This window comes from Megalops cyprinoides, chromosome 8 (assembly GCF_013368585.1).
Source record: "Megalops cyprinoides isolate fMegCyp1 chromosome 8, fMegCyp1.pri, whole genome shotgun sequence".
NCBI lineage: Eukaryota > Metazoa > Chordata > Actinopteri > Elopiformes > Megalopidae > Megalops > Megalops cyprinoides.
In genome coordinates this window covers 30,941,567-30,969,084 of record NC_050590.1, presented here as the reverse complement: position 1 = coordinate 30,969,084, position 27,518 = coordinate 30,941,567, and the positions used below count along the sequence as shown (strand labels likewise).

Here is a 27,518-nt window from a genome sequence, read left to right as displayed (position 1 = left end):
GATCTTTCTTTTGTAGTCATATTCTTGGTCATATTGCTACTTCTCCACTCTACTCTATAGCAAGAACTCTCTCCCTGTGGTTCAGTCCAGTCCAGAAACACAGAGGTTGTGGTGACGTTAGTGACGGAGAGGTTCCTGATGACATCAGGCCCTGTGCGTGCAAGAGAGGGGGTTTGGGGACGAAAATGAGCAATCTGCACCCACCAATAAAAAGGTGAATGTTGACAAAGACTTGATCTTCATTCACATACTGCAATGTCTTCTGATAAGGACAACACCGAATGCAACAATTGATTTCAACTAAAAATAAGTTTACACAGTCTGAGGTCTTTACCACTGTGCGTAACAAAGATTTATGTAATATTTTCACTGGAAACCAGCGTGATTCAGTTTGCAATGGACAAGGCAAAACCCGACTATGCTATATCAATGACCTGACATTCAGCAGTTTTCATTTTGTTCCCAAATCTGTTCTCCCCTTGGATTTAAAGCGTACATCAGACGGTACCTTATGAAATCAAAAACTCCATCGCTGCCAATCAAAATATTTGTACACTATTCAAAACCTTATCATTGTCAATACTCTTTGGAATAACTTAAAATTAGAGTCAATCCAAGATTTCAATTAAACATAATGTACTTTCATCAATAGGTAGCAACAGAATGAAGGCATGCTTTAACATTTTGAAAACATCGTGAGTTCAGATATCCTGAAATGAATGCACTAATTTTGAGTAGAAATCAAATCAAAGTAGAAATTGCTGATATTTGTTGCACAAAGCGAATAAGAAAGCCACATATGAGAGAGAATTATTGCTGACAGTGGACTCTCAATTTCGTACACCTTCAAAATGTCAATGATAGAAAGCTTACTTGTAAATTTAGATGTGTGGATAGTAACTCCTTGAGTTTCATTATCTGCAGCCACTGCAGTGACTCTGAATGTGTACTGAGTTCCAGCAGTAAGACCAGAGATGTTAACAGATCTTTCTTTTGTAGTCGTATTCTTGGTCATATTGCTACTTCTCCACTCTACTCTATAGTAAGAACTCTCTCCCTGTGGTTCAGTCCAGTCCAGAAACACAGAGGTTGTGGTGACGTTAGTAACGGAGAGGTTCCTGATGACATCAGGCCCTGTGCGTGCAAGACAGGGGGTTTGGAGACGAAAATGAGCAATCTGCACCCACCACCAAAAAGCTGAATGTCGGCAACGACTTGATCTTCATTCACATACTGCAATGTCTTCTGATAAGGCAAACATTGAATGCAGTTATTGATTTCTTTAAATATGAGTTGACATGGACTGAGATACTGTATATTCTGGATCAGAAGGTGCTAACTGGGATGTAACCCTGGATTACAAGTTTGCTAATATTGCACTCTGAATATTCTGCAATTTAAGATAATACAAAAAGTAATTATTGGTCACAAATACTTGACACCTCATGTTTTTGCAATGTTCAAGTAATCTTGTCTGTAAACTTCGATTTAAATTATGGCTGAATGTGTGATGAATGTTCAGTGAAAATCTGAGATATTCATTTAGCACCGAATGGGTGCAAATATTTTAGATTGATAGATGCATGTTGGTACCGGGCAGTAGATGTTAATTCCGTGAAGTGTAGACTCATTAAATAATTTGACCTAAAATAGTGCTGAGGATAGCTTAGTTTCTCACTGTTTAGAGCTTTCACGGTATGAATCTTGAACTATTTTTGTAACTGAGCACTGATTTCAGTGAGGTTTCAATGGAAGATGCTTGTAATGAATCCTGGCCACGACACGTGCAGTGTTTTGGAAGTCATAGAAGAATAAGAGGTGGAGCCATTAATTTAAATCATCCTTCCCACTAGATATTGACTGTTCTGTTTAAAGCTGACAATGTTCCCAAGGCGAACACATAAAATGTGGGTGTTACACAGAAGTATATTGCTGAGATCACATTACAATATCATCTAAATACGTTTTCTTATTGTTGCCTTTCTCGTTCAAGTAATTTATCATGAATACCAGTTTCAGCACAACGGATTAAGTGGTTTGTAAAACTGGATGTCAGATTCCAATATTGTTTCTAAGAAACATATAGGCCCATTAATGTAGAGGTTATATAGAAAAGGAAATAAGTGCAAATTAGGCAATACAAATAATTAAAATGAACTTGCTCGTATATTGAAGCTTTGGAACTGCAGCGCCTTGACTTTTATCTTCAGCCACTGCAGTGACTCTGAATGTGTACTGAGTTCCAGCAGTAAGACCAGCGATGTTAATAGATGTTTCTTTCGTAGTACGTATTCTTGGTCATATTGCTACTTCTCCACTCTACTCTATAGTAAGACCTTCTCTCCCTGTGGTTCAGTCCAGTCCAGAAACACAGACGTTGTGGTGACGTTAGTGACGGAGAGGTTCCTGATGACATCAGGCCCTGTGCGTGCAAGAAAGGGGGTTTGGGGACGAAAATGAGCAATCTACACCCACCACTAAAAAGGTGAATGTTGGCAAAGAATTGATGTTCGTTCACGTCTTGCAATGGCTTTTGATAAGGGTAACATCGGATACAACAAATCATTTCGTTTAAAAATAAGTTTACATGGTCTGAGGTCTTTACCACTGTGGGTAATAAAGCTTGATGCCATATTTTCACTGGAAACCAGTGTGATTCGGTGCGCAATGGCCGAGACAGAACCTGACTATGCTATATCAAGACCTGGCATTCAGCAGTTTCCATTTTGTTCCAAAATCTGTTATTCCCTTGGATTTAAAGCATACATCAGACGGTCCCTCATGAAATCAAAAACTCCATCACTACCAAAGAAAATACTTCTACAATATTCTAAATCTTATCATTGCAGACAATCTTCAGAATAACTGAAAATTTGCATCAACCTACGATTTCTATTAAACATAATAAACTTTCATTAAGGGGTAGCAACTGAATGACAGAATGCTTCATCACTTTGAAAACAACATGAGTTCAGGTATTCTGAAGTGATAAAAATCAAATCAATGAGGAAATTGCCGATATTTGTTGCTCAAAGCGAATAAGAAAGCCACATATCAGAGGGAATGATTGCTGAAACTGGTCTCTCAAGTTTGTACACCTTCAGCACATTATGAAACATGATTCAAATTCATCTGATAGAAAACTTACTTGTAAATTTAGATGTGTCGAGAGGAACGCCTTGAGTTTCATTATCTGCAGCCACTGCAGTGACTCTGAATGTGTACTGAGTTCCAGCAGTAAGACCAGCGATGTTAATAGATCTTTCTTTCGTAGACGTTGTGTTGTTCATGCTACTACTTTCCCACTCTACTCTAAAGTAAGACCTCTCTCCCTGTGGTTCAGTCCAGTCCAGAAACACAGACGTTGTGGTGACTTTAGTGACGGAGAGGTTCCTGATGACATCAGGCCCTGTGCGTGCAAGAAAGGGGGTTTGGGGACGAAAATGAGCAATCTACACCCACCAGTAAAAAGGTGAATGTTGGCAAAGAATTGATCTTCATTCACATACTGCAATGTCTTCTGATAAGGCAAACACTGAATGCAGTTATTGATTTCTTTAAATATGAGTTGACATGGACTGAGATACTGTATATTCTGGATCAGAAGGTCCTAACTGGGATGTAACCCTGGATTACAAGTTTGCTAATATTGCACTCTGAATATTCTGCAATTTAAGATAATACAAAAAGTAATTATTGGTCACAAATACTTGACACCTCATGTTTTTGCAATGTTCAAGTAATCTTGTCTGTAAACTTCGATTTAAATTATGGCTGAATGTGTGATGAATGTTCAGTGAAAATCTGAGATATTCATTTAGCACCGAATGGGTGCAAATATTTTAGATTGATAGATGCATGTTGGTACCGGGCAGTAGATGTTAATTCCGTGAAGTGTAGACTCATTAAATAATTTGACCTAAAATGGTGCTGAGGATAGCTTAGTTTCTCACTGTTTAGAGCTTTCACGGTATGAATCTTGAACTTATTTTGTAACTGAGCACTGATTTCAGTGAGGTTTCAATGGAAGATGCTTGTAATGAATCCTGGCCATGACGCATGCAGTGTTTTGGAAGTCATAGAAGAATATGAGGTGGAGCCATTAATTTAAATCATCCTTCCCACTAGATATTGACTGTTCTGTTTAAAGCTGACAATGTTCCCAAGGCGAACACATAAAATGTGGGTGTTACACAGAAGTATATTGCTGAGATCACATTACAATATCATCTAAATACGTTTTCTTATTGTTGCCTTTCTCGTTCAAGTAATTTATCATGAATACCAGTTTCAGCACAACGGATTAAGTGGTTTGTAAAATTGGATGTCAGATTCCTATATTTTTCTCAGAAACATATAGGCCAATTAATTTGGAGGTTATATAGAAAAGGTAATGAGTGCAAATGTGGCCATACAGCAATTTAGAATGAACTTACGTGTATATTGAAGCTTTTGAACTGCAGTGCCTTGAGTTTCATTATCTGCAGCCACCGCAGTGACTCTGAATGTGTACTGAGTTCCAGCAGTAAGACCAGAGATGTTAACAGATCTTTCTTTTGTAGTCGTATTCTTGGTCATATTGCTACTTCTCCACTCTACTCTATAGTAAGAACTCTCTCCCTGTGGTTCAGTCCAGTCCAGAAACACAGAGGTTGTGGTGACGTTAGTGACGGAGAGGTTCCTGATGACATCAGGCCCTGTGCGTGCAAGAGAGGGGGTTTGGGGACGAAAATGAGCAATCTGCACCCACCACCAAAAAGCTGAATGTCGGCAACGACTTGATCTTCATTCACATACTGCAATGTCTTCTGATAAGGCAAACACTGAATGCAGTTATTGATTTCTTTAAATATGAGTTGACATGGACTGAGATACTGTATATTCTGGATCAGAAGGTCCTAACTGGGATGTAACCCTGGATTACAAGTTTGCTAATATTGCACTCTGAATATTCTGCAATTTAAGATAATACAAAAAGTAATTATTGGTCACAAATACTTGACACCTCATGTTTTTGCAATGTTCAAGTAATCTTGTCTGTAAACTTCGATTTAAATTATGGCTGAATGTGTGATGAATGTTCAGTGAAAATCTGAGATATTCATTTAGCACCGAATGGGTGCAAATATTTTAGATTGATAGATGCATGTTGGTACCGGGCAGTAGATGTTAATTCCGTGAAGTGTAGACTCATTAAATAATTTGACCTAAAATGGTGCTGAGGATAGCTTAGTTTCTCACTGTTTAGAGCTTTCACGGTATAAATCTTGAACTTATTTTGTAACTGAGCACTGATTTCAGTGAGGTTTCAATGGAAGATGCTTGTAATGAATCCTGGCCATGACGCATGCAGTGTTTTGGAAGTCATAGAAGAATATGAGGTGGAGCCATTAATTTAAATCATCCTTCCCACTAGATATTGACTGTTCTGTTTAAAGCTGACAATGTTCCCAAGGCGAACACATAAAATGTGGGTGTTACACAGAAGTATATTGCTGAGATCACATTACAATATCATCTAAATACGTTTTCTTATTGTTGCCTTTCTCGTTCAAGTAATTTATCATGAATACCAGTTTCAGCACAACGGATTAAGTGGTTTGTAAAACTGGATGTCAGATTCCTATATTTTTCTCAGAAACATATAGGCCAATTAATTTGGAGGTTATATAGAAAAGGTAATGAGTGCAAATGTGGCCATACAGCAATTTAGAATGAACTTACGTGTATATTGAAGCTTTTGAACTGCAGTGCCTTGAGTTTCATTATCTGCAGCCACCGCCGTGACTCTGAATGTGTACTGAGTTCCAGCAGTAAGACCAGAGATGTTAACAGATCTTTCTTTTGTAGTCAGTATTCTTGGTCATATTGCTACTTCTCCACTCTACTCTATAGCAAGAACTCTCTCCCTGTGGTTCAGTCCAGTCCAGAAACACAGAGGTTGTGGTGACGTTAGTGACGGAGAGGTTCCTGATGACATCAGGCCCTGTGTGTGCAAGAGAGGGGGTTTGGGGACGAAAATGAGCAATCTGCACCCACCAATAAAAAGGTGAATGTTGACAAAGACTTGATCTTCATTCACATACTGCAATGTCTTCTGATAAGGACAACACCGAATGCAACAATTGATTTCAACTAAAAATAAGTTCACACAGTCTGAGGTCTTTACCACTGTGCGTAACAAAGATTTATGTAATATTTTCACTGGAAACCAGCGTGATTCAGTTTGCAATGGACAAGGCAAAACCCGACTATGCTATATCAATGACCTGACATTCAGCAGTTTTCATTTTGTTCCCAAATCTGTTCTCCCCTTGGATTTAAAGCGTACATCAGACGGTACCTTATGAAATCAAAAACTCCATCGCTGCCAATCAAAATATTTGTACACTATTCAAAACCTTATCATTGTCAATACTCTTTGGAATAACTTAAAATTAGAGTCAATCCAAGATTTCAATTAAACATAATGTACTTTCATCAATAGGTAGCAACAGAATGAAGGCATGCTTTAACATTTTGAAAACATCGTGAGTTCAGATATCCTGAAATGAATGCACTAATTTTGAGTAGAAATCAAATCAAAGTAGAAATTGCTGATATTTGTTGCACAAAGCGAATAAGAAAGCCACATATGAGAGAGAATTATTGCTGACAGTGGACTCTCAATTTCGTACACCTTCAAAATGTCAATGATAGAAAGCTTACTTGTAAATTTAGATGTGTGGATAGTAACTCCTTGAGTTTCATTATCTGCAGCCACCGCAGTGACTCTGAATGTGTACTGAGTTCCAGCAGTAAGACCAGAGATGTTAACAGATCTTTCTTTTGTAGTCGTATTCTTGGTCATATTGCTACTTCTCCACTCTACTCTATAGTAAGAACTCTCTCCCTGTGGTTCAGTCCAGTCCAGAAACACAGACGTTGTGGTGACGTTAGTGACGGAGAGGTTCCTGATGACATCAGGCCCTGTGCGTGCAAGAGAGGGGGTTTGGGGACGAAAATGAGCAATCTGCACCCACCAATAAAAAGGTGAATGTTGACAAAGACTTGATCTTCATTCACATACTGCAATGTCTTCTGATAAGGACAACACCGAATGCAACAATTGATTTCAACTAAAAATAAGTTTACACAGTCTGAGGTCTTTACCACTGTGCGTAACAAAGATTTATGTAATATTTTCACTGGAAACCAGCGTGATTCAGTTTGCAATGGACAAGGCAAAACCCGACTATGCTATATCAATGACCTGACATTCAGCAGTTTTCATTTTGTTCCCAAATCTGTTCTCCCCTTGGATTTAAAGCGTACATCAGACGGTACCTTATGAAATCAAAAACTCCATCGCTGCCAATCAAAATATTTGTACACTATTCAAAACCTTATCATTGTCAATACTCTTTGGAATAACTTAAAATTAGAGTCAATCCAAGATTTCAATTAAACATAATGTACTTTCATCAATAGGTAGCAACAGAATGAAGGCATGCTTTAACATTTTGAAAACATCGTGAGTTCAGATATCCTGAAATGAATGCACTAATTTTGAGTAGAAATCAAATCAAAGTAGAAATTGCTGATATTTGTTGCACAAAGCGAATAAGAAAGCCACATATGAGAGAGAATTATTGCTGACAGTGGACTCTCAATTTCGTACACCTTCAAAATGTCAATGATAGAAAGCTTACTTGTAAATTTAGATGTGTGGATAGTAACTCCTTGAGTTTCATTATCTGCAGCCACCGCAGTGACTCTGAATGTGTACTGAGTTCCAGCAGTAAGACCAGAGATGTTAACAGATCTTTCTTTTGTAGTCGTATTCTTGGTCATATTGCTACTTCTCCACTCTACTCTATAGTAAGAACTCTCTCCCTGTGGTTCAGTCCAGTCCAGAAACACAGAGGTTGTGGTGACGTTAGTGACGGAGAGGTTCCTGATGACATCAGGCCCTGTGCGTGCAAGAGAGGGGGTTTGGAGACGAAAATGAGCAATCTGCACCCACCACCAAAAAGCTGAATGTCGGCAACGACTTGATCTTCATTCACATACTGCAATGTCTTCTGATAAGGCAAACACTGAATGCAGTTATTGATTTCTTTAAATATGAGTTGACATGGACTGAGATACTGTATATTCTGGATCAGAAGGTCCTAACTGGGATGTAACCCTGGATTACAAGTTTGCTAATATTGCACTCTGAATATTCTGCAATTTAAGATAATACAAAAAGTAATTATTGGTCACAAATACTTGACACCTCATGTTTTTGCAATGTTCAAGTAATCTTGTCTGTAAACTTCGATTTAAATTATGGCTGAATGTGTGATGAATGTTCAGTGAAAATCTGAGACATACATTTAGCACCGAATGGGTGCAAATATTTTAGATTGATAGATGCATGTTGGTACCGGGCAGTAGATGTTAATTCCGTGAAGTGTAGACTCATTAAATAATTTGACCTAAAATGGTGCTGAGGATAGCTTAGTTTCTCACTGTTTAGAGCTTTCACGGTATGAATCTTGAACTTATTTTGTAACTGAGCACTGATTTCAGTGAGGTTTCAATGGAAGATGCTTGTAATGAATCCTGGCCATGACGCATGCAGTGTTTTGGAAGTCATAGAAGAATATGAGGTGGAGCCATTAATTTAAATCATCCTTCCCACTAGATATTGACTGTTCTGTTTAAAGCTGACAATGTTCCCAAGGCGAACACATAAAATGTGGGTGTTACACAGAAGTATATTGCTGAGATCACATTACAATATCATCTAAATACGTTTTCTTATTGTTGCCTTTCTCGTTCAAGTAATTTATCATGAATACCAGTTTCAGCACAACGGATTAAGTGGTTTGTAAAATTGGATGTCAGATTCCTATATTTTTCTCAGAAACATATAGGCCAATTAATTTGGAGGTTATATAGAAAAGGTAATGAGTGCAAATGTGGCCATACAGCAATTTAGAATGAACTTACGTGTATATTGAAGCTTTTGAACTGCAGTGCCTTGAGTTTCATTATCTGCAGCCACCGCAGTGACTCTGAATGTGTACTGAGTTCCAGCAGTAAGACCAGAGATGTTAACAGATCTTTCTTTTGTAGTCATATTCTTGGTCATATTGCTACTTCTCCACTCTACTCTATAGCAAGAACTCTCTCCCTGTGGTTCAGTCCAGTCCAGAAACACAGAGGTTGTGGTGACGTTAGTAACGGAGAGGTTCCTGATGACATCAGGCCCTGTGCGTGCAAGAGAGGGGGTTTGGGGACGAAAATGAGCAATCTGCACCCACCAATAAAAAGGTGAATGTTGACAAAGACTTGATCTTCATTCACATACTGCAATGTCTTCTGATAAGGACAACACCGAATGCAACAATTGATTTCAACTAAAAATAAGTTTACACAGTCTGAGGTCTTTACCACTGTGCGTAACAAAGATTTATGTAATATTTTCACTGGAAACCAGCGTGATTCAGTTTGCAATGGACAAGGCAAAACCCGACTATGCTATATCAATGACCTGACATTCAGCAGTTTTCATTTTGTTCCCAAATCTGTTCTCCCCTTGGATTTAAAGCGTACATCAGACGGTACCTTATGAAATCAAAAACTCCATCGCTGCCAATCAAAATATTTGTACACTATTCAAAACCTTATCATTGTCAATACTCTTTGGAATAACTTAAAATTAGAGTCAATCCAAGATTTCAATTAAACATAATGTACTTTCATCAATAGGTAGCAACAGAATGAAGGCATGCTTTAACATTTTGAAAACATCGTGAGTTCAGATATCCTGAAATGAATGCACTAATTTTGAGTAGAAATCAAATCAAAGTAGAAATTGCTGATATTTGTTGCACAAAGCGAATAAGAAAGCCACATATGAGAGAGAATTATTGCTGACAGTGGACTCTCAATTTCGTACACCTTCAAAATGTCAATGATAGAAAGCTTACTTGTAAATTCAGATGTGTGGATAGTAACTCCTTGAGTTTCATTATCTGCAGCCACCGCAGTGACTCTGAATGTGTACTGAGTTCCAGCAGTAAGACCAGAGATGTTAACAGATCTTTCTTTTGTAGTCGTATTCTTGGTCATATTGCTACTTCTCCACTCTACTCTATAGTAAGAACTCTCTCCCTGTGGTTCAGTCCAGTCCAGAAACACAGAGGTTGTGGTGACGTTAGTGACGGAGAGGTTCCTGATGACATCAGGCCCTGTGCATGCAAGAGAGGGGGTTTGGAGACGAAAATGAGCAATCTGCACCCACCACCAAAAAGCTGAATGTCGGCAACGACTTGATCTTCATTCACATACTGCAATGTCTTCTGATAAGGCAAACACTGAATGCAGTTATTGATTTCTTTAAATATGAGTTGACATGGACTGAGATACTGTATATTCTGGATCAGAAGGTCCTAACTGGGATGTAACCCTGGATTACAAGTTTGCTAATATTGCACTCTGAATATTCTGCAATTTAAGATAATACAAAAAGTAATTATTGGTCACAAATACTTGACACCTCATGTTTTTGCAATGTTCAAGTAATCTTGTCTGTAAACTTCGATTTAAATTATGGCTGAATGTGTGATGAATGTTCAGTGAAAATCTGAGATATTCATTTAGCACCGAATGGGTGCAAATATTTTAGATTGATAGATGCATGTTGGTACCGGGCAGTAGATGTTAATTCCGTGAAGTGTAGACTCATTAAATAATTTGACCTAAAATGGTGCTGAGGATAGTTTAGTTTCTCACTGTTTAGAGCTTTCACGGTATGAATCTTGAACTTATTTTGTAACTGAGCACTGATTTCAGTGAGGTTTCAATGGAAGATGCTTGTAATGAATCCTGGCCATGACGCATGCAGTGTTTTGGAAGTCATAGAAGAATATGAGGTGGAGCCATTAATTTAAATCATCCTTCCCACTAGATATTGACTGTTCTGTTTAAAGCTGACAATGTTCCCAAGGCGAACACATAAAATGTGGGTGTTACACAGAAGTATATTGCTGAGATCACATTACAATATCATCTAAATACGTTTTCTTATTGTTGCCTTTCTCGTTCAAGTAATTTATCATGAATACCAGTTTCAGCACAACGGATTAAGTGGTTTGTAAAACTGGATGTCAGATTCCTATATTTTTCTCAGAAACATATAGGCCAATTAATTTGGAGGTTATATAGAAAAGGTAATGAGTGCAAATGTGGCCATACAGCAATTTAGAATGAACTTACGTGTATATTGAAGCTTTTGAACTGCAGTGCCTTGAGTTTCATTATCTGCAGCCACCGCCGTGACTCTGAATGTGTACTGAGTTCCAGCAGTAAGACCAGAGATGTTAACAGATCTTTCTTTTGTAGTCGTATTCTTGGTCATATTGCTACTTCTCCACTCTACTCTATAGTAAGAATTCTCTCCCTGTGGTTCAGTCCAGTCCAGAAACACAGACGTTGTGGTGACGTTAGTGACGGAGAGGTTCCTGATGACATCAGGCCCTGTGCGTGCAAGAGAGGGGGTTTGGGGACGAAAATGAGCAATCTGCACCCACCAATAAAAAGGTGAATGTTGACAAAGACTTGATCTTCATTCACATACTGCAATGTCTTCTGATAAGGACAACACCGAATGCAACAATTGATTTCAACTAAAAATAAGTTTACACAGTCTGAGGTCTTTACCACTGTGCGTAACAAAGATTTATGTAATATTTTCACTGGAAACCAGCGTGATTCAGTTTGCAATGGACAAGGCAAAACCCGACTATGCTATATCAATGACCTGACATTCAGCAGTTTTCATTTTGTTCCCAAATCTGTTCTCCCCTTGGATTTAAAGCGTACATCAGACGGTACCTTATGAAATCAAAAACTCCATCGCTGCCAATCAAAATATTTGTACACTATTCAAAACCTTATCATTGTCAATACTCTTTGGAATAACTTAAAATTAGAGTCAATCCAAGATTTCAATTAAACATAATGTACTTTCATCAATAGGTAGCAACAGAATGAAGGCATGCTTTAACATTTTGAAAACATCGTGAGTTCAGATATCCTGAAATGAATGCACTAATTTTGAGTAGAAATCAAATCAAAGTAGAAATTGCTGATATTTGTTGCACAAAGCGAATAAGAAAGCCACATATGAGAGAGAATTATTGCTGACAGTGGACTCTCAATTTCGTACACCTTCAAAATGTCAATGATAGAAAGCTTACTTGTAAATTTAGATGTGTGGATAGTAACTCCTTGAGTTTCATTATCTGCAGCCACTGCAGTGACTCTGAATGTGTACTGAGTTCCAGCAGTAAGACCAGAGATGTTAACAGATCTTTCTTTTGTAGTCGTATTCTTGGTCATATTGCTACTTCTCCACTCTACTCTATAGTAAGAACTCTCTCCCTGTGGTTCAGTCCAGTCCAGAAACACAGAGGTTGTGGTGACGTTAGTAACGGAGAGGTTCCTGATGACATCAGGCCCTGTGCGTGCAAGACAGGGGGTTTGGAGACGAAAATGAGCAATCTGCACCCACCACCAAAAAGCTGAATGTCGGCAACGACTTGATCTTCATTCACATACTGCAATGTCTTCTGATAAGGCAAACATTGAATGCAGTTATTGATTTCTTTAAATATGAGTTGACATGGACTGAGATACTGTATATTCTGGATCAGAAGGTGCTAACTGGGATGTAACCCTGGATTACAAGTTTGCTAATATTGCACTCTGAATATTCTGCAATTTAAGATAATACAAAAAGTAATTATTGGTCACAAATACTTGACACCTCATGTTTTTGCAATGTTCAAGTAATCTTGTCTGTAAACTTCGATTTAAATTATGGCTGAATGTGTGATGAATGTTCAGTGAAAATCTGAGATATTCATTTAGCACCGAATGGGTGCAAATATTTTAGATTGATAGATGCATGTTGGTACCGGGCAGTAGATGTTAATTCCGTGAAGTGTAGACTCATTAAATAATTTGACCTAAAATAGTGCTGAGGATAGCTTAGTTTCTCACTGTTTAGAGCTTTCACGGTATGAATCTTGAACTATTTTTGTAACTGAGCACTGATTTCAGTGAGGTTTCAATGGAAGATGCTTGTAATGAATCCTGGCCATGACGCATGCAGTGTTTTGGAAGTCATAGAAGAATATGAGGTGGAGCCATTAATTTAAATCATCCTTCCCACTAGATATTGACTGTTCTGTTTAAAGCTGACAATGTTCCCAAGGCGAACACATAAAATGTGGGTGTTACACAGAAGTATATTGCTGAGATCACATTACAATATCATCTAAATACGTTTTCTTATTGTTGCCTTTCTCGTTCAAGTAATTTATCATGAATACCAGTTTCAGCACAACGGATTAAGTGGTTTGTAAAACTGGATGTCAGATTCCTATATTTTTCTCAGAAACATATAGGCCAATTAATTTGGAGGTTATATAGAAAAGGTAATGAGTGCAAATGTGGCCATACAGCAATTTAAAATGAACTTACGTGTATATTGAAGCTTTTGAACTGCAGTGCCTTGAGTTTCATTATCTGCAGCCACCGCCGTGACTCTGAATGTGTACTGAGTTCCAGCAGTAAGACCAGAGATGTTAACAGATCTTTCTTTTGTAGTCGTATTCTTGGTCATATTGCTACTTCTCCACTCTACTCTATAGTAAGAATTCTCTCCCTGTGGTTCAGTCCAGTCCAGAAACACAGACGTTGTGGTGACGTTAGTGACGGAGAGGTTCCTGATGACATCAGGCCCTGTGCGTGCAAGAGAGGGGGTTTGGGGACGAAAATGAGCAATCTGCACCCACCAATAAAAAGGTGAATGTTGACAAAGACTTGATCTTCATTCACATACTGCAATGTCTTCTGATAAGGACAACACCGAATGCAACAATTGATTTCAACTAAAAATAAGTTTACACAGTCTGAGGTCTTTACCACTGTGCGTAACAAAGATTTATGTAATATTTTCACTGGAAACCAGCGTGATTCAGTTTGCAATGGACAAGGCAAAACCCGACTATGCTATATCAATGACCTGACATTCAGCAGTTTTCATTTTGTTCCCAAATCTGTTCTCCCCTTGGATTTAAAGCGTACATCAGACGGTACCTTATGAAATCAAAAACTCCATCGCTGCCAATCAAAATATTTGTACACTATTCAAAACCTTATCATTGTCAATACTCTTTGGAATAACTTAAAATTAGAGTCAATCCAAGATTTCAATTAAACATAATGTACTTTCATCAATAGGTAGCAACAGAATGAAGGCATGCTTTAACATTTTGAAAACATCGTGAGTTCAGATATCCTGAAATGAATGCACTAATTTTGAGTAGAAATCAAATCAAAGTAGAAATTGCTGATATTTGTTGCACAAAGCGAATAAGAAAGCCACATATGAGAGAGAATTATTGCTGACAGTGGACTCTCAATTTCGTACACCTTCAAAATGTCAATGATAGAAAGCTTACTTGTAAATTTAGATGTGTGGATAGTAACTCCTTGAGTTTCATTATCTGCAGCCACCGCAGTGACTCTGAATGTGTACTGAGTTCCAGCAGTAAGACCAGAGATGTTAACAGATCTTTCTTTTGTAGTCGTATTCTTGGTCATATTGCTACTTCTCCACTCTACTCTATAGTAAGAACTCTCTCCCTGTGGTTCAGTCCAGTCCAGAAACACAGAGGTTGTGGTGACGTTAGTGACGGAGAGGTTCCTGATGACATCAGGCCCTGTGCATGCAAGAGAGGGGGTTTGGGGACGAAAATGAGCAATCTGCACCCACCACCAAAAAGCTGAATGTCGGCAACGACTTGATCTTCATTCACATACTGCAATGTCTTCTGATAAGGCAAACACTGAATGCAGTTATTGATTTCTTTAAATATGAGTTGACATGGACTGAGATACTGTATATTCTGGATCAGAAGGTCCTAACTGGGATGTAACTCTGGATTACAAGTTTGCTAATATTGCACTCTGAATATTCTGCAATTTAAGATAATACAAAAAGTAATTATTGGTCACAAATACTTGACACCTCATGTTTTTGCAATGTTCAAGTAATCTTGTCTGTAAACTTCGATTTAAATTATGGCTGAATGTGTGATGAATGTTCAGTGAAAATCTGAGATATTCATTTAGCACCGAATGGGTGCAAATATTTTAGATTGATAGATGCATGTTGGTACCGGGCAGTAGATGTTAATTCCGTGAAGTGTAGACTCATTAAATAATTTGACCTAAAATGGTGCTGAGGATAGCTTAGTTTCTCACTGTTTAGAGCTTTCACGGTATGAATCTTGAACTTATTTTGTAACTGAGCACTGATTTCAGTGAGGTTTCAATGGAAGATGCTTGTAATGAATCCTGGCCATGACGCATGCAGTGTTTTGGAAGTCATAGAAGAATATGAGGTGGAGCCATTAATTTAAATCATCCTTCCCACTAGATATTGACTGTTCTGTTTAAAGCTGACAATGTTCCCAAGGCGAACACATAAAATGTGGGTGTTACACAGAAGTATATTGCTGAGATCACATTACAATATCATCTAAATACGTTTTCTTATTGTTGCCTTTCTCGTTCAAGTAATTTATCATGAATACCAGTTTCAGCACAACGGATTAAGTGGTTTGTAAAATTGGATGTCAGATTCCTATATTTTTCTCAGAAACATATAGGCCAATTAATTTGGAGGTTATATAGAAAAGGTAATGAGTGCAAATGTGGCCATACAGCAATTTAGAATGAACTTACGTGTATATTGAAGCTTTTGAACTGCAGTGCCTTGAGTTTCATTATCTGCAGCCACCGCAGTGACTCTGAATGTGTACTGAGTTCCAGCAGTAAGACCAGAGATGTTAACAGATCTTTCTTTTGTAGTCGTATTCTTGGTCATATTGCTACTTCTCCACTCTACTCTATAGTAAGAACTCTCTCCCTGTGGTTCAGTCCAGTCCAGAAACACAGAGGTTGTGGTGACGTTAGTGATGGAGAGGTTCCTGATGACATCAGGCCCTGTGCATGCAAGAGAGGGGGTTTGGGGACGAAAATGAGCAATCTGCACCCACCACCAAAAAGCTGAATGTCGGCAACGACTTGATCTTCATTCACATACTGCAATGTCTTCTGATAAGGCAAACACTGAATGCAGTTATTGATTTCTTTAAATATGAGTTGACATGGACTGAGATACTGTATATTCTGGATCAGAAGGTCCTAACTGGGATGTAACCCTGGATTACAAGTTTGCTAATATTGCACTCTGAATATTCTGCAATTTAAGATAATACAAAAAGTAATTATTGGTCACAAATACTTGACACCTCATGTTTTTGCAATGTTCAAGTAATCTTGTCTGTAAACTTCGATTTAAATTATGGCTGAATGTGTGATGAATGTTCAGTGAAAATCTGAGATATTCATTTAGCACCGAATGGGTGCAAATATTTTAGATTGATAGATGCATGTTGGTACCGGGCAGTAGATGTTAATTCCGTGAAGTGTAGACTCATTAAATAATTTGACCTAAAATGGTGCTGAGGATAGCTTAGTTTCTCACTGTTTAGAGCTTTCACGGTATAAATCTTGAACTTATTTTGTAACTGAGCACTGATTTCAGTGAGGTTTCAATGGAAGATGCTTGTAATGAATCCTGGCCATGACGCATGCAGTGTTTTGGAAGTCATAGAAGAATATGAGGTGGAGCCATTAATTTAAATCATCCTTCCCACTAGATATTGACTGTTCTGTTTAAAGCTGACAATGTTCCCAAGGCGAACACATAAAATGTGGGTGTTACACAGAAGTATATTGCTGAGATCACATTACAATATCATCTAAATACGTTTTCTTATTGTTGCCTTTCTCGTTCAAGTAATTTATCATGAATACCAGTTTCAGCACAACGGATTAAGTGGTTTGTAAAACTGGATGTCAGATTCCTATATTTTTCTCAGAAACATATAGGCCAATTAATTTGGAGGTTATATAGAAAAGGTAATGAGTGCAAATGTGGCCATACAGCAATTTAGAATGAACTTACGTGTATATTGAAGCTTTTGAACTGCAGTGCCTTGAGTTTCATTATCTGCAGCCACCGCCGTGACTCTGAATGTGTACTGAGTTCCAGCAGTAAGACCAGAGATGTTAACAGATCTTTCTTTTGTAGTCGTATTCTTGGTCATATTGCTACTTCTCCACTCTACTCTATAGTAAGAATTCTCTCCCTGTGGTTCAGTCCAGTCCAGAAACACAGACGTTGTGGTGACGTTAGTGACGGAGAGGTTCCTGATGACATCAGGCCCTGTGCGTGCAAGAGAGGGGGTTTGGGGACGAAAATGAGCAATCTGCACCCACCAATAAAAAGGTGAATGTTGACAAAGACTTGATCTTCATTCACATACTGCAATGTCTTCTGATAAGGACAACACCGAATGCAACAATTGATTTCAACTAAAAATAAGTTTACACAGTCTGAGGTCTTTACCACTGTGCGTAACAAAGATTTATGTAATATTTTCACTGGAAACCAGCGTGATTCAGTTTGCAATGGACAAGGCAAAACCCGACTATGCTATATAAATGACCTGACATTCAGCAGTTTTCATTTTGTTCCCAAATCTGTTCTCCCCTTGGATTTAAAGCGTACATCAGACGGTACCTTATGAAATCAAAAACTCCATCGCTGCCAATCAAAATATTTGTACACTATTCAAAACCTTATCATTGTCAATACTCTTTGGAATAACTTAAAATTAGAGTCAATCCAAGATTTCAATTAAACATAATGTACTTTCATCAATAGGTAGCAACAGAATGAAGGCATGCTTTAACATTTTGAAAACATCGTGAGTTCAGATATCCTGAAATGAATGCACTAATTTTGAGTAGAAATCAAATCAAAGTAGAAATTGCTGATATTTGTTGCACAAAGCGAATAAGAAAGCCACATATGAGAGAGAATTATTGCTGACAGTGGACTCTCAATTTCGTACACCTTCAAAATGTCAATGATAGAAAGCTTACTTGTAAATTTAGATGTGTGGATAGTAACTCCTTGAGTTTCATTATCTGCAGCCACCGCAGTGACTCTGAATGTGTACTGAGTTCCAGCAGTAAGACCAGAGATGTTAACAGATCTTTCTTTTGTAGTCGTATTCTTGGTCATATTGCTACTTCTCCACTCTACTCTATAGTAAGAACTCTCTCCCTGTGGTTCAGTCCAGTCCAGAAACACAGAGGTTGTGGTGACGTTAGTGACGGAGAGGTTCCTGATGACATCAGGCCCTGTGCATGCAAGACAGGGGGTTTGGAGACGAAAATGAGCAATCTGCACCCACCACCAAAAAGCTGAATGTCGGCAACGACTTGATCTTCATTCACATACTGCAATGTCTTCTGATAAGGCAAACACTGAATGCAGTTATTGATTTCTTTAAATATGAGTTGACATGGACTGAGATACTGTATATTCTGGATCAGAAGGTCCTAACTGGGATGTAACCCTGGATTACAAGTTTGCTAATATTGCACTCTGAATATTCTGCAATTTAAGATAATACAAAAAGTAATTATTGGTCACAAATACTTGACACCTCATGTTTTTGCAATGTTCAAGTAATCTTGTCTGTAAACTTCGATTTAAATTATGGCTGAATGTGTGATGAATGTTCAGTGAAAATCTGAGATATTCATTTAGCACCGAATGGGTGCAAATATTTTAGATTGATAGATGCATGTTGGTACCGGGCAGTAGATGTTAATTCCGTGAAGTGTAGACTCATTAAATAATTTGACCTAAAATGGTTCTGAGGATAGCTTAGTTTCTCACTGTTTAGAGCTTTCACGGTATGAATCTTGAACTTATTTTGTAACTGAGCACTGATTTCAGTGAGGTTTCAATGGAAGATGCTTGTAATGAATCCTGGCCATGACGCATGCAGTGTTTTGGAAGTCATAGAAGAATATGAGGTGGAGCCATTAATTTAAATCATCCTTCCCACTAGATATTGACTGTTCTGTTTAAAGCTGACAATGTTCCCAAGGCGAACACATAAAATGTGGGTGTTACACAGAAGTATATTGCTGAGATCACATTACAATATCATCTAAATACGTTTTCTTATTGTTGCCTTTCTCGTTCAAGTAATTTATCATGAATACCAGTTTCAGCACAACGGATTAAGTGGTTTGTAAAACTGGATGTCAGATTCCTATATTTTTCTCAGAAACATATAGGCCAATTAATTTGGAGGTTATATAGAAAAGGTAATGAGTGCAAATGTGGCCATACAGCAATTTAGAATGAACTTACGTGTATATTGAAGCTTTTGAACTGCAGTGCCTTGAGTTTCATTATCTGCAGCCACCGCAGTGACTCTGAATGTGTACTGAGTTCCAGCAGTAAGACCAGAGATGTTAACAGATCTTTCTTTTGTAGTCATATTCTTGGTCATATTGCTACTTCTCCACTCTACTCTATAGCAAGAACTCTCTCCCTGTGGTTCAGTCCAGTCCAGAAACACAGACGTTGTGGTGACGTTAGTGACGGAGAGGTTCCTGATGACATCAGGCCCTGTGCGTGCAAGAGAGGGGGTTTGGGGACGAAAATGAGCAATCTGCACCCACCAATAAAAAGGTGAATGTTGACAAAGACTTGATCTTCATTCACATACTGCAATGTCTTCTGATAAGGACAACACCGAATGCAACAATTGATTTCAACTAAAAATAAGTTTACACAGTCTGAGGTCTTTACCACTGTGCGTAACAAAGATTTATGTAATATTTTCACTGGAAACCAGCGTGATTCAGTTTGCAATGGACAAGGCAAAACCCGACTATGCTATATCAATGACCTGACATTCAGCAGTTTTCATTTTGTTCCCAAATCTGTTCTCCCCTTGGATTTAAAGCGTACATCAGACGGTACCTTATGAAATCAAAAACTCCATCGCTGCCAATCAAAATATTTGTACACTATTCAAAACCTTATCATTGTCAATACTCTTTGGAATAACTTAAAATTAGAGTCAATCCAAGATTTCAATTAAACATAATGTACTTTCATCAATAGGTAGCAACAGAATGAAGGCATGCTTTAACATTTTGAAAACATCGTGAGTTCAGATATCCTGAAATGAATGCACTAATTTTGAGTAGAAATCAAATCAAAGTAGAAATTGCTGATATTTGTTGCACAAAGCGAATAAGAAAGCCACATATGAGAGAGAATTATTGCTGACAGTGGACTCTCAATTTCGTACACCTTCAAAATGTCAATGATAGAAAGCTTACTTGTAAATTTAGATGTGTGGATAGTAACTCCTTGAGTTTCATTATCTGCAGCCACCGCCGTGACTCTGAATGTGTACTGAGTTCCAGCAGTAAGACCAGAGATGTTAACAGATCTTTCTTTTGTAGTCGTATTCTTGGTCATATTGCTACTTCTCCACTCTACTCTATAGTAAGAACTCTCTCCCTGTGGTTCAGTCCAGTCCAGAAACACAGAGGTTGTGGTGACGTTAGTGACGGAGAGGTTCCTGATGACATCAGGCCCTGTGCGTGCAAGAGAGGGGGTTTGGGGACGAAAATGAGCAATCTGCACCCACCAATAAAAAGGTGAATGTTGACAAAGACTTGATCTTCATTCACATACTGCAATGTCTTCTGATAAGGCAAACACTGAATGCAGTTATTGATTTCTTTAAATATGAGTTGACATGGACTGAGATACTGTATATTCTGGATCAGAAGGTCCTAACTGGGATGTAACCCTGGATTACAAGTTTGCTAATATTGCACTCTGAATATTCTGCAATTTAAGATAATACAAAAAGTAATTATTGGTCACAAATACTTGACACCTCATGTTTTTGCAATGTTCAAGTAATCTTGTCTGTAAACTTCGATTTAAATTATGGCTGAATGTGTGATGAATGTTCAGTGAAAATCTGAGATATTCATTTAGCACCGAATGGGTGCAAATATTTTAGATTGATAGATGCATGTTGGTACCGGGCAGTAGATGTTAATTCCGTGAAGTGTAGACTCATTAAATAATTTGACCTAAAATGGTGCTGAGGATAGCTTAGTTTCTCACTGTTTAGAGCTTTCACGGTATGAATCTTGAACTTATTTTGTAACTGAGCACTGATTTCAGTGAGGTTTCAATGGAAGATGCTTGTAATGAATCCTGGCCATGACGCATGCAGTGTTTTGGAAGTCATAGAAGAATATGAGGTGGAGCCATTAATTTAAATCATCCTTCCCACTAGATATTGACTGTTCTGTTTAAAGCTGACAATGTTCCCAAGGCGAACACATAAAATGTGGGTGTTACACAGAAGTATATTGCTGAGATCACATTACAATATCATCTAAATACGTTTTCTTATTGTTGCCTTTCTCGTTCAAGTAATTTATCATGAATACCAGTTTCAGCACAACGGATTAAGTGGTTTGTAAAATTGGATGTCAGATTCCTATATTTTTCTCAGAAACATATAGGCCAATTAATTTGGAGGTTATATAGAAAAGGTAATGAGTGCAAATGTGGCCATACAGCAATTTAGAATGAACTTACGTGTATATTGAAGCTTTTGAACTGCAGTGCCTTGAGTTTCATTATCTGCAGCCACCGCAGTGACTCTGAATGTGTACTGAGTTCCAGCAGTAAGACCAGAGATGTTAACAGATCTTTCTTTTGTAGTCATATTCTTGGTCATATTGCTACTTCTCCACTCTACTCTATAGCAAGAACTCTCTCCCTGTGGTTCAGTCCAGTCCAGAAACACAGAGGTTGTGGTGACGTTAGTAACGGAGAGGTTCCTGATGACATCAGGCCCTGTGCGTGCAAGAGAGGGGGTTTGGGGACGAAAATGAGCAATCTGCACCCACCAATAAAAAGGTGAATGTTGACAAAGACTTGATCTTCATTCACATACTGCAATGTCTTCTGATAAGGACAACACCGAATGCAACAATTGATTTCAACTAAAAATAAGTTCACACAGTCTGAGGTCTTTACCACTGTGCGTAACAAAGATTTATGTAATATTTTCACTGGAAACCAGCGTGATTCAGTTTGCAATGGACAAGGCAAAACCCGACTATGCTATATCAATGACCTGACATTCAGCAGTTTTCATTTTGTTCCCAAATCTGTTCTCCCCTTGGATTTAAAGCGTACATCAGACGGTACCTTATGAAATCAAAAACTCCATCGCTGCCAATCAAAATATTTGTACACTATTCAAAACCTTATCATTGTCAATACTCTTTGGAATAACTTAAAATTAGAGTCAATCCAAGATTTCAATTAAACATAATGTACTTTCATCAATAGGTAGCAACAGAATGAAGGCATGCTTTAACATTTTGAAAACATCGTGAGTTCAGATATCCTGAAATGAATGCACTAATTTTGAGTAGAAATCAAATCAAAGTAGAAATTGCTGATATTTGTTGCACAAAGCGAATAAGAAAGCCACATATGAGAGAGAATTATTGCTGACAGTGGACTCTCAATTTCGTACACCTTCAAAATGTCAATGATAGAAAGCTTACTTGTAAATTCAGATGTGTGGATAGTAACTCCTTGAGTTTCATTATCTGCAGCCACCGCAGTGACTCTGAATGTGTACTGAGTTCCAGCAGTAAGACCAGAGATGTTAACAGATCTTTCTTTTGTAGTCGTATTCTTGGTCATATTGCTACTTCTCCACTCTACTCTATAGTAAGAACTCTCTCCCTGTGGTTCAGTCCAGTCCAGAAACACAGAGGTTGTGGTGACGTTAGTGACGGAGAGGTTCCTGATGACATCAGGCCCTGTGCATGCAAGAGAGGGGGTTTGGAGACGAAAATGAGCAATCTGCACCCACCACCAAAAAGCTGAATGTCGGCAACGACTTGATCTTCATTCACATACTGCAATGTCTTCTGATAAGGCAAACACTGAATGCAGTTATTGATTTCTTTAAATATGAGTTGACATGGACTGAGATACTGTATATTCTGGATCAGAAGGTCCTAACTGGGATGTAACCCTGGATTACAAGTTTGCTAATATTGCACTCTGAATATTCTGCAATTTAAGATAATACAAAAAGTAATTATTGGTCACAAATACTTGACACCTCATGTTTTTGCAATGTTCAAGTAATCTTGTCTGTAAACTTCGATTTAAATTATGGCTGAATGTGTGATGAATGTTCAGTGAAAATCTGAGATATTCATTTAGCACCGAATGGGTGCAAATATTTTAGATTGATAGATGCATGTTGGTACCGGGCAGTAGATGTTAATTCCGTGAAGTGTAGACTCATTAAATAATTTGACCTAAAATGGTGCTGAGGATAGTTTAGTTTCTCACTGTTTAGAGCTTTCACGGTATGAATCTTGAACTTATTTTGTAACTGAGCACTGATTTCAGTGAGGTTTCAATGGAAGATGCTTGTAATGAATCCTGGCCATGACGCATGCAGTGTTTTGGAAGTCATAGAAGAATATGAGGTGGAGCCATTAATTTAAATCATCCTTCCCACTAGATATTGACTGTTCTGTTTAAAGCTGACAATGTTCCCAAGGCGAACACATAAAATGTGGGTGTTACACAGAAGTATATTGCTGAGATCACATTACAATATCATCTAAATACGTTTTCTTATTGTTGCCTTTCTCGTTCAAGTAATTTATCATGAATACCAGTTTCAGCACAACGGATTAAGTGGTTTGTAAAACTGGATGTCAGATTCCTATATTTTTCTCAGAAACATATAGGCCAATTAATTTGGAGGTTATATAGAAAAGGTAATGAGTGCAAATGTGGCCATACAGCAATTTAGAATGAACTTACGTGTATATTGAAGCTTTTGAACTGCAGTGCCTTGAGTTTCATTATCTGCAGCCACCGCCGTGACTCTGAATGTGTACTGAGTTCCAGCAGTAAGACCAGAGATGTTAACAGATCTTTCTTTTGTAGTCGTATTCTTGGTCATATTGCTACTTCTCCACTCTACTCTATAGCAAGAATTCTCTCCCTGTGGTTCAGTCCAGTCCAGAAACACAGAGGTTGTGGTGACGTTAGTGACGGAGAGGTTCCTGATGACATCAGGCCCTGTGCGTGCAAGAGAGGGGGTTTGGGGACGAAAATGAGCAATCTGCACCCACCAATAAAAAGGTGAATGTTGACAAAGACTTGATCTTCATTCACATACTGCAATGTCTTCTGATAAGGACAACACCGAATGCAACAATTGATTTCAACTAAAAATAAGTTTACACAGTCTGAGGTCTTTACCACTGTGCGTAACAAAGATTTATGTAATATTTTCACTGGAAACCAGCGTGATTCAGTTTGCAATGGACAAGGCAAAACCCGACTATGCTATATCAATGACCTGACATTCAGCAGTTTTCATTTTGTTCCCAAATCTGTTCTCCCCTTGGATTTAAAGCGTACATCAGACGGTACCTTATGAAATCAAAAACTCCATCGCTGCCAATCAAAATATTTGTACACTATTCAAAACCTTATCATTGTCAATACTCTTTGGAATAACTTAAAATTAGAGTCAATCCAAGATTTCAATTAAACATAATGTACTTTCATCAATAGGTAGCAACAGAATGAAGGCATGCTTTAACATTTTGAAAACATCGTGAGTTCAGATATCCTGAAATGAATGCACTAATTTTGAGTAGAAATCAAATCAAAGTAGAAATTGCTGATATTTGTTGCACAAAGCGAATAAGAAAGCCACATATGAGAGAGAATTATTGCTGACAGTGGACTCTCAATTTCGTACACCTTCAAAATGTCAATGATAGAAAGCTTACTTGTAAATTTAGATGTGTGGATAGTAACTCCTTGAGTTTCATTATCTGCAGCCACCGCAGTGACTCTGAATGTGTACTGAGTTCCAGCAGTAAGACCAGAGATGTTAACAGATCTTTCTTTTGTAGTCGTATTCTTGGTCATATTGCTACTTCTCCACTCTACTCTATAGTAAGAACTCTCTCCCTGTGGTTCAGTCCAGTCCAGAAACACAGAGGTTGTGGTGACGTTAGTGACGGAGAGGTTCCTGATGACATCAGGCCCTGTGCGTGCAAGAGAGGGGGTTTGGAGACGAAAATGAGCAATCTGCACCCACCACCAAAAAGCTGAATGTCGGCAACGACTTGATCTTCATTCACATACTGCAATGTCTTCTGATAAGGCAAACACTGAATGCAGTTATTGATTTCTTTAAATATGAGTTGACATGGACTGAGATACTGTATATTCTGGATCAGAAGGTGCTAACTGGGATGTAACCCTGGATTACAAGTTTGCTAATATTGCACTCTGAATATTCTGCAATTTAAAATAATACGAAAAGTAATTATTGGTCATAATGATTGACACCTTATGTTCCTGCAATGTTTAAGTAATCTTGTCTCTAAACTAGTTATTATTTATTCTTCTCATAGCTCTAACTGCACCTAAATCGTTCGCACTACAGAAACCAAACCATCGCCAAATCGACCGGTTTGTTCACCATTGGTGTGCTTATATTTTTATAAATTCATGATTTGTTTTATTTTAATGATATTTAAAAAACACTCTAATTTCATCCCCATTCAACAGTATAGGCAAGAACAGCAGGCAGGATCTCACTTCCGTGTTTGAAAAATCTTTTTTTTTTTTTAAACTGCCACATCTCTGTGAATTCTGGGTCTACACACAAAAATTATACATCAAAACAGAGGAATCCCTGTGCAAATTGTCCTGTAACAATGTCTTCGGTTCAGCACTGTGATGAATAGTTTTTGAATTATGAGTCGAAATACTCGCCGAGTTCAACCACCCCTCTAAGTCACTTGTACACATTCCTTTGTCTAAGGGATCTCACATCTCGATATTTACATGTCTTCAATGGAGCCAATTAGAGACAGCTGGTGTCAAGCTACTGTTCTGTGTCAGGTTTCAGCATCAGACACAGAGCGAGGGATGAGGGAAATGGCAACTCCCATGCACACACATTTGTGCATACGGTAAATGATGCACACAGGCAACCACACATAGCATTTTCTTCAGGAAATGCACACCAATCTAGTTTATACCGTACTTGTATAGCTGGATGTAATTGCTTGATCAGACTGGATCCCATTCGCCACTGTGGTAACCCAGAAGGTGTAGTTGGTACCCTGGATGAGATCAGAGATGAGGGCAGTCTCATTCATGGTCGTGATGTTTTTCTCCTTAGCCTTGATCCCATAGTGCACCAGGTAGGAATACGTTCCTTTGTAGTCACTTTGTTTAGCCCATGTTAGCGTCATTGCTGTAGTGTTAACAGCTACAGCAGTGAGACCATTAACCATCTGGGGTTCTGGAACACAAGAGGAGAGCAGCATGTCTGTCAACATGTTCCTTGGCTTGAATAAACTGTGATTAACCTTTCTTTAGGGGCAGCAATTGATGTTTAAATACTCCTGGAATGCTGTCAATTACATACAAGGTCCTACAACAATTATGAATTGACAGTTAGAATCACAAGGCATATGTACATACAGAGTTTGCTACTCCTCATTTCAGACAGAGAAACTAAATGATACCTCATAGATAAGGCACATATAAGGCAATACTCACGAGTATAGCAAAGTGTGGATTCAGGAGAACTAACTGCATCTTCTGAAGCGACTGTGGATACAGCGCAATTGTATTCAGTCCCTGGCTCAAGGTCAGAGATCTCTGTATTATTTTTCTGTGCTGTCATGTTTAGAAGGAAGCCGGAATGGTTGCTTATTTGTACAAAGTATTTGTAAAAGTGCTTGACACCAGCAGGGCTCCCCCATTCCAGTCTTACAGCACTGATATTCACTGCGCTGGCTTGGAGGTTTTGCACAGGATTGGGTACTGTGAAGAACAAAAGAAAAGACAACATTGGAGCACAAGCCACTGCAAACATCTATCAACAGACTAACTTCTGATGATCATGACAGATGAATCATGATTTTGCAGTGGATGATTGCATTCTTATTATTAGACAAAACTCTGAGTTCACTCTTTTTACTGTCCCTGCGGAAGAATAACAATATGACTGCTGAGATTGAGATGCATCAGTGTTGGCCTCTAACAGTATAGGATTTCAACAGAAATCAGACACCATGAGATGCATGCAGTGACATGTAAGGCGTTTTTGAGATTATAAGTGGGTCAGGTAAACTCACACGTGTAAGTGAAAACAAAGACATTGGGGCTTGTAAGAGAAAGTGGTCCCACAGTTTCCACTAATATGTTGTACTCTGTGCCAGAAAAAAGATTTGACAGTTCAGTAATGTTCAGGTCAGTGGTGCTGTTGAAGAAATCTACATTGTCTTTAGGTCTGTAAGTAATTGAGAAGCTGATGTTTGGAGCTCTTTCCATAAGCAGAGGATGAGGCCAAGTAATCGAGATTGAGGTGTTGGTCTTCATATTTATCCAAATGGGTCCAGGTGGG

The 27,518-nt window shown here is 38.3% G+C and overlaps 1 protein-coding gene across 1 annotated transcript; it reads right to left on the bottom strand.

Annotated features, from left to right (window-relative positions):
* Positions 1–2,324: 2,324 nt before the first annotated feature.
* On the bottom strand, positions 2,325–26,764 carry LOC118781660 (receptor-type tyrosine-protein phosphatase eta). The gene is made up of 4 exons (XM_036534668.1): positions 26,669–26,764; positions 26,148–26,408; positions 3,149–3,409; positions 2,325–2,422 (listed from the first exon to the last, which is right to left on the bottom strand). Exons 2-4 carry the CDS (start codon positions 26,398–26,400, stop codon positions 2,325–2,327), a joined length of 612 nt encoding a protein of 203 aa, XP_036390561.1. The 5' UTR covers positions 26,401–26,408; positions 26,669–26,764.
* Positions 26,765–27,518: the final 754 nt, after the last annotated feature.

Bases quoted from the DNA above. Each gene is read 5' to 3' on its own strand.
- LOC118781660 (XM_036534668.1), bottom strand. From the start codon at position 26,400: ATGGTTAATGGTCTCACTGCTGTAGCTGTTAACACTACAGCAATGACG. The intron at 3,410-26,147 runs GTACGGTATAAA...TTGCACGCACAG, and splicing joins AATTACATCCAGCTATACAA to GGCCTGATGTCATCAGGAAC. The intron at 2,423-3,148 runs GTAAGTTTTCTA...TTGCACGCACAG, and splicing joins CGACACATCTAAATTTACAA to GGCCTGATGTCATCAGGAAC.